The sequence below is a fragment of the Morone saxatilis genome, unplaced genomic scaffold (assembly GCF_004916995.1).
Source record: "Morone saxatilis isolate NCDOM2014 unplaced genomic scaffold, NCSU_SB_2.0 Contig9, whole genome shotgun sequence".
In the NCBI taxonomy this organism is placed as follows: Eukaryota; Metazoa; Chordata; class Actinopteri; family Moronidae; genus Morone; species Morone saxatilis.
The window spans coordinates 647,615-655,504 of NW_023340268.1; the positions used below are offsets into that span (position 1 = coordinate 647,615).

Here is a 7,890-nt window from a genome sequence, read left to right on the forward strand (position 1 = left end):
AAATAACAGACCATTAAATTAATTTCCGTTTTTGTTTTTTATAAATAATTTTAATGTGTTAAATTTGACAGTCATAGAACAATGGCCAAGCATCGGGAAGAAGAAAACACTGAATTTGTAAGTATATAAGATTGTTAAAACTTATATATATATAAAACAGACAAAGTATTGTAGAAAAAAGTAAATAATAACAGGTAAATAATCTGCTGAAAATTCATACAAATCACATCACACATAACATCCTTTTACACAAACACTATTTGGGATTAATGTACAGTTTTTAATAAATATATTTTTATATATCAGGCAGGGGGGTTATCAATTTTTTTATAATTAATTTAATTAATTATAGTAAAGAGGAACCGGTGGTCTAATACAAGTTGTACAATGTCCATAACAACACCTTCATAACTTTATAATTTAACTTAAATGTTATTGTTTTTGTATGATTGTGTACTTTTACAAGGGCTTATTCCTAATAAATAAATAAATAAATAAATTCCCACACATAGAACTGAGAGGTCCACAGGGGGTCACTGATGGAGAGATGTACTGATATCACCACAGCTGCAGCAACAAACAAATAAACAAACAAATAAATAAATAGAGTGCTGCAGGAATGAGTCCTAAAACCCAGAAATGAGTTTAGCACCTCTGGTTCCCTCTCCTCGAAGTCAGTGGCCTCAAATAAGGTCTGTGGTTAACACAAGTTTAAGAGATTTTAATGTTTTGTTGTACAATATAAAATCTGTCAGTAAATACCCTATCTGTGAATTTGAAGCCAAATAGGATTGTTCTATTAGATTTTGGATTATTGCAAAAAATATGCTGTTTGTCGAACGAACCAGGTTGATGCTAACTTCCGGTTTGGACTTTAAAAAACACTTAATTCCTGCAGCTCTCTATATACTCAATATACAAAGTAAATGTGTTTACAGTGCAGCCTGTTTCTGACCTTCCAGCTCCTGACAACACTGAGCTCTCTGAGACACTGAAACCAGACTTCTGTGCACCCAGTAAGTACTTCCATTTGGGTTATTATTAATTTGTTGCTATTTTCCTCCCTCATGGATCAGTTATTCCTCATTAAGACTGAGACCACATTGAGCCTGTCGACTGAGCAAAAATCTTGGGACATGAAAAAGCCTTTTTTGTGTTCCCCGTTTTCATCAGTGAATAAGCTGCACACTCTTCAGTCTAAAATACAGACTTGGACTGATTTTGTGTGGGAAAGACAGGAGGAAGAAAAAAGGAAAGTGAGTTAGTGGCAAAACTGTTCTTAGATTGTGAAGAATTGTCAAATTCACAAAAATTACCTTTGATTAGAAGTTTAACTTTACTTTCAGATTGTTACCTGACACCTTTATACCTTTAACTTTTTTATTATTTTAGATTTAATTTAATTCACTGTTGTGATTCTCTATAAAAGCAAATTGAGGACTAAATTTGGGTTTGCCACATTAAAAGTGAAGCAGTTTAATGTAAATACATGCTGGAGATATTCCAACTCTCATTAAATGCTAGTGACACACACTTAAGACAAATGATACTTAAATAAATTTAATTATAAAAGGTACTCGTCCAGTGTAACATTGAGGAGGATCTTTTGGCAGAAATAATATTCATAGGTATGTTTTCATTAGTGTGTAAACACCTGTAAATAAGAATTGTTGCGTTTTCGTACCTTAGAATGAGACATTTTTATCTACATAGTCCACCATATTGAACCGCCATGTTTCTACACTAGCCCCGAATGGACTAACCAAACATTGGCTCTAGATAGGGACGCTCACGTTTCATGCAAATTTTGCAGTCACAGTAGTTACACTTGGAAGGGGAGGGTGAGGCGAGTGGTATTCAGTTAGTTGTAATCTGCAACCTCACCACTAGATGATCCTCTTTAAGGGGCACTTTGAGGCAGTGAGTTTGCAAACAGAAGTACACAAAGACACACATAAAACACAATCTAAAAATACAAATATGACAATGTTAGAAAGAGTTAAAATACACAAGGCTAGTCCATAGCTGGCAACTCCACCAAGGCACATATTATGTCACAAATATGTCAAAAGTGCAAGGGCAGTCTCTACACAAGGTGAACTGACCAGCTCTTGTACTGTAACTGTCTAAAAGCCTAAAAGCCTCTGGAATAAAACCTTCCTTCTGTTTCTTTTACATACAGGCAATCTAAAAACACATTTCTGATGGAAAAGAATAGCAAGAAAATTAAGTTTGTTTTATAAAATGTTAACACTAGGCTGCATGAATCTTAGTATATATAGCTGCAGTTGATTAAATGTTTTTCTTTCTGTATCTAGGTAGACTGGAGCAAGATGAGGCGTCGCCACATCCATAAGACTGAAAAAAACTGGTCATTTGTTGTTTTGGCAGGAAATAAATTATTTTTAATTGGATCCTTTATTAAAAGTCTGACGTAAACGTGACAGGTCATTTGACAACATGTCTGACCTTTCATTGGCTGAAACAAAGACATTTTTTTAATCTTTGAAATGAGACACAATTTTTGCAATTGGCTTAAATGTGGATGGGATATTTTTGGTATTAACAGGAATGAAGAGTAACTTCAAAACAGATGTTATGATGTGTGAAATTACCTGCCTGGATTAGTGAAAATTTGCCATTTTTATTTATGGAGGGAAACTGTGTCTTATTTCTTTAAATGAAGTGCAACCAAAGTGTCAACTGTGAAAAGGGTGATGCATGAGACAAACAAAATATGGCTTTTATGATAGAAGGAATATTTTACACAAATGGAGAAATTGGGTTTAGGTAACAAGAGCTACGGCTTTAAACTCATGTAAGGAACTCTTATTTTGTGTTGATTTTGGCAGCCCCTAAGAACTAAAGCGGTAGTGTTTCTACTGCCTTGTTTAATTGATTTTAAGATGAATCCAACCGATGATGGTCTTGTTTGTTTATGTAGATTATAGAGCGATCAGCCATTGCCAGTGAATGACACTGATTATCTAGTTATAATGGCTCCTGTCAGTGGAGTATATGGTCGACACAGATGACCACCCACCTAGAGCCGAAAGGTCATTGTCCTAGGTTTCTGCCTCTTAAAAGGCAGTAGTTTTTCCTTGCCCTGTTGGCCAGGTGATTGCTCAATGTTGTTACTGTTGGGTCTCTGTAAATAACGTCAATAAAATATTTCTGATTTTGATTTCTGTGTGGTAGTGGTTGGTGCATTATCACCCGTTCCCATGCATGAAAAACTTAGCAGGTAGATTTAATGTGTTGATAAGCTCCATGTTCTGTTTATTGTTGTGAGGTAACACTGGCACTTTCCAGATTAACGTTTTTGATTTTTTTTAAATCTAACTTACTTAGTGTGGATGGAAGAACAATACAGACCCAGAAATATGTGTTTAAAATGTATTCTCATCAGTGTGTTTACCAGTATAATTTGTATTGTTGTTAGGGCTGAAATAGCATATTTATAACTAATTGTGGTTATTTAGGATTTTTTGAGATTAAAACATCCTTTGTCAAAGCACTTTTTCTGTGGTGATGTTGATGGGTGGGCATTTTTGTGAAAAAATCATCACAAATCATCATACATGCATCAGCATTTCTTCAATTAGGTTCCTCAACTTTTACTGGCCCACATTATAAGACAAAAAAACTTCCTTTCAAGTTGTCTGTGTTTAGCAAAAGACATCTCTAAGTGGCAATCCCATTTCAAAACACCTAAATCTAGAATCACTTCCACGTCTTTTAAACTTTTTAAAAACCTTTTAAGTCAACTCTGACTCTTACACTAAACAGTGTAATTGTTTTTAACTAGGTGCCCTTTAAGTTTGTATTTCTGTGTTAGCTTGAAGTTAAAGTGTAATTGTCTTTTTTGTGTTTCCAGCTACGTATAGCGTATGTACAGAGATGTTGTGGTGTAGTAATGTAACCTTTCGTCCTGTCTTTTATGATACTATATATTTTTTTTTTTGGAAACTTTGTTGCTGGCCAGTCCTTGGCCGGACTCCCTGGGAGAAGAGTTATTGTAACTAAATTGGACCTTTTCCTGGTTAATAAAGGTTAAATAAAATTAAAATAAGCAGGAGGAATTTGGTCCAGTTTTGAAATCATGTCACTGAAAATATTTTTTTTTCTATGTTTACCAGTTTGACAGAGACAGTCAATTCAACATTTTAGTTATATTTGCTTTTGTTTTTTTTTAAAGATATTTCAGAAACATGGAATGTATACCAAGTAGCTGTTTGCGAAAAAATGAAATGAAATATACTTGTTGGAACACGATAAACAAACAAAGTAAACTGCATTTATAACGATATACACTATCTGCAAAATACACTTTTTTGCATTTGTTTTTAAAATAAATTTGAGAGCACAGTTTACAGGTAGGAAAATTACATCATTATTTTTAATTAACATTTAAAACTTGGATAGAAAAGATTAAAATAGTCATTAAAATACATTAACTCCTGTATATGTATACAAACACTGCATAATGATGTTGCAGTAACTGTATACTCATAATATAAAATAAAAAATAATTAAATTGGTATAACAAGAAAAAAAAAAAAGGTAAGACAAACTAAAATAAAAATCTGTGGTGTCTGTAAGCGATGTGAGTACATTTGGAAGTCTAAATAATTGATATTTTTTTGCATATTTGTGATTATTTATTTTAGTTAAAAATCAGCCATCTATAAAGGTATAAAAAGAGGGTAACCTTTTTAAGCCAAATCAATTTTGTGGAATTAAAATATGTTGCTGAAATGTTAAACAAATTAAGATGTAAGGGCCGGCAGCCTGTGTGTGTGTGTTGTATAAAATAAAAACGAGTGAAAAGAACATTTCTTAAATAGGTGATTAATAAAAGTATATCTTCTTCTTCTTCATCTTCATCTGCAGAGAATGCACATCTAGATTTGTGACACTAAAAAGGTTTGAAATCAGAGGCAGGAAATGTAAACTATATCACCTGGGGTTAATGACTGTTGACATTATTTATAGATATGTTAAAAATTGTAGTTGGAGCAGATTTTAAACCTGTATGTAAACATCCTGTCCACAGTTGGCGGTAACACACCTCATCATAGTGAAGAAACCTTCACTGAGCATGCGTGCAGACTAACCCGGTAAGTGTAGCAAGTAAACAAGCGCCACGACGCTCTTCGGGAGCGAAAGTTTTCCCGTTGCCTCTCCGCCGTCCGCCTCCCCGCCGCTCCGCCGCCCGCCGCTTCCGCCGCTCCGCCGCCCCGCGCCCCGCCGCCCCGCACGCTCCGCGCCCCGCCGCCGCCGCTCACACTGCCGCTGTAATGTCTAAGATCGAGATGTTGAGGCTGCTGATCAACCAGCGGCTCACGGAGGCCGCGGAGGAGATCTTCGGGGTGTTCGGGAGAACCATAGCCGAGTACGAGGAGGAGATCTCCCGCTCCAAGCTGGAGATCGACCGCCAGCGCCGGCTGCTGGATCTCTCCAGGAAGCCGCAGATTTCTGTGCAGGTCGACGGCTCAGGTGAGGAACCGGTCCGGTGCCCGCAGGCAGCGACTCTCTGCCGGCTTAAAGACAGCCAGTGATCCGCTGAACGGAGCTGAACACAACAGTTCATATGTGTTCAGATGTGGAAGAGACACAAACAAAAGCTACAACTTATTCATTATTCCCGAAGAATCACAGTAAAACAAGAATCTGTCAATAAATGAGTGTTTTCTTAAATGTTATAGTTATCAATAAGCTTATAATTATTACCTATATAACTACTGCTTCACAGTAAATATGAGCAAATATTATAAATCATACATTAATATGTAAATGATCATGTGTTAATTGAGGAGGTGCATTTTTAAAAAATGTATTTAACACTTATAGTAACAATTAATAAAAAGGGTACAAATCATATATGTGTAATTGAATGGATTAATAAATACAGAGTTTATCAGGACAAGCTCCCTGCACCAAACTCCCTTTATCACATTTTAACCATTTCAAATCTGTATCCGTAACAACACGAAACTCTTAAAACACGACAATGTCATATGTCCACAGTCTGACTGTCTCCAGATTAAGTAACATTTTTTTTTTGGTTTTTAAAGACGGTTTTTTCCAACATTAACCGCAAATCATATCGCAGTCACAATATCTGTCAAAAATAATCTCAATGCGATGTTTTTACTGTATCGTAGAATATAAACCAGTTTTTCTTCCATTTAACAAAGTTTTCAGATGTTAAGCACAAACAGTAAATAGCTGATAACTAATTGAACTTAATCAAATAACTTCTTTGCTCCACCTTTACACATCACGTGACCAGACTCTTAAAACTCATAACACCATGTTAATGTTAACAATTAGTTTAGTGTTAATTAGCAGGGACATTACCTGCATTGTACTACTGTAGTTTTTATATTTGTTGAACAAAACTCAAGAGAAGCTGCACAATTAGTTAGTATTTCACATCAGTGCTGAAGGAAATAAAGGCCTGTCCCCAATAAAGGCAGCGGGACTACAGTGATTGACACAAAAAAACTCCCGGGTTAAGTTTTCTGTTGGCTAAAAGCTAATGTTCATGTTCACTAAGGATGTGCAGGTTACAGAGATAAAAGATCAGTCAGTAAATAAAAATTCAACAGTAAACAAAAACAACAAAAACAGAAACAAAACAAAACAAAACAAAACATAACTACACTAGACTGACATTTAACATAACAGTCCCTTCTAGTGGAAGCTCTCGTAACCTTGAGCCAGGACTGTTTAAGAGCTTGTGGTGCAACTTGTAATCTCTGCCTGACAGACAGAAATGTGTAACGATGACAATATTGTGTCGTATCATAAAGATTCGACATCGCTGATATTTAGTGTTTTGTGTATTTGTGGAATATTTGGAGGTTTTCTTGATAAAAACACAACCAGCTGCAGGTTTTAAACGTGTCCTGACTCTCTTCTTTGTTCTGGTTGGCAGCGCTCTCTGATCAGCCGGAGTGGAGCTCCAGTCTGGACGAGATAAAGCCTCCTCACATCAAAGAGGAGGAGGAGGACGAGGAGGAGGAGGAACCGTGGCCGCCCCAGCTGGAGGAGACGCCTCAGACTGCGGAGCAGAACGACGTCAAGTTTCTGTTGTTCCAGAGCGGCAAGCAGGATAACGACAACATGACCTCCACGCTCTCAAAGCTGTCGCGCCAGGAACTGGAGGACTCGGGTCTAGACCAACAGCCAGGTACCTCAGTCCAGTGCTCGGACCTTGACGAGGACGCCCCTGAAGCTTCAGATCCAGCTTCAGGTAACGGCCAGCTCGACAGTGTCGACCTGGAGGCGCCGCTGTCCGAGGTGGTGGACTCGTACATTTGCACCATTTGCGGTCGTGCGTTCGCTCAGCGGGGCCACTGGGCCAAACACGTACAGGTCCACCGCAAGGTCGAGACCAAAGTCGACAAGTCGTACACGTGTGACATCTGTGGAAAGAGACTCACGCGGTTCGACGGTTATCAGAAACACTTAAGGATCCACACGGGCGAGAAGCCGTACTGCTGCGACGAGTGCGGCCGCAGATTCAGCGACAACTCGAATTACAAACGACACATTCGCACACACACGGGACAGAAAACGCAGCAGAGCTGAGGCTGCGCGACGAGGACTGAGGACTGATGTAGGACTGTCAGGGGATGGGGATGGATCGAGTTGTCGCCAAGTTCCAAATCCATTGGAGTCATATCCCTCCGACGTTATCAATCCCTTTATCAATACTGGGATGTTTTCTGAGAGTTGCACATTGCAACACAATGACGTCAAGCTCGTGCGTGCGTCTATGCTGCTGGAAGATTTTTTCTTCGACTAAGAAAACCTCAGTTACAGGTTTTCACACAGAAAACTGATCAGGACCCAACAAGGGAATCAATAAAGAATTGGACC

General features: G+C 37.8%; 1 protein-coding gene across 1 annotated transcript; it reads left to right on the top strand.

Annotated features, from left to right (window-relative positions):
* Window positions 1-5,254: 5,254 nt before the first annotated feature.
* LOC118342672 (zinc finger and SCAN domain-containing protein 21-like) lies at window positions 5,255-7,884 on the top strand. The gene is made up of 2 exons (XM_035681287.1): window positions 5,255-5,499; window positions 6,944-7,884. The coding sequence occupies exons 1-2, from the start codon at window positions 5,301-5,303 to the stop codon at window positions 7,597-7,599; spliced, it is 855 nt and encodes a 284-aa protein (XP_035537180.1). The 5' UTR covers window positions 5,255-5,300; the 3' UTR covers window positions 7,600-7,884.
* Window positions 7,885-7,890: the final 6 nt, after the last annotated feature.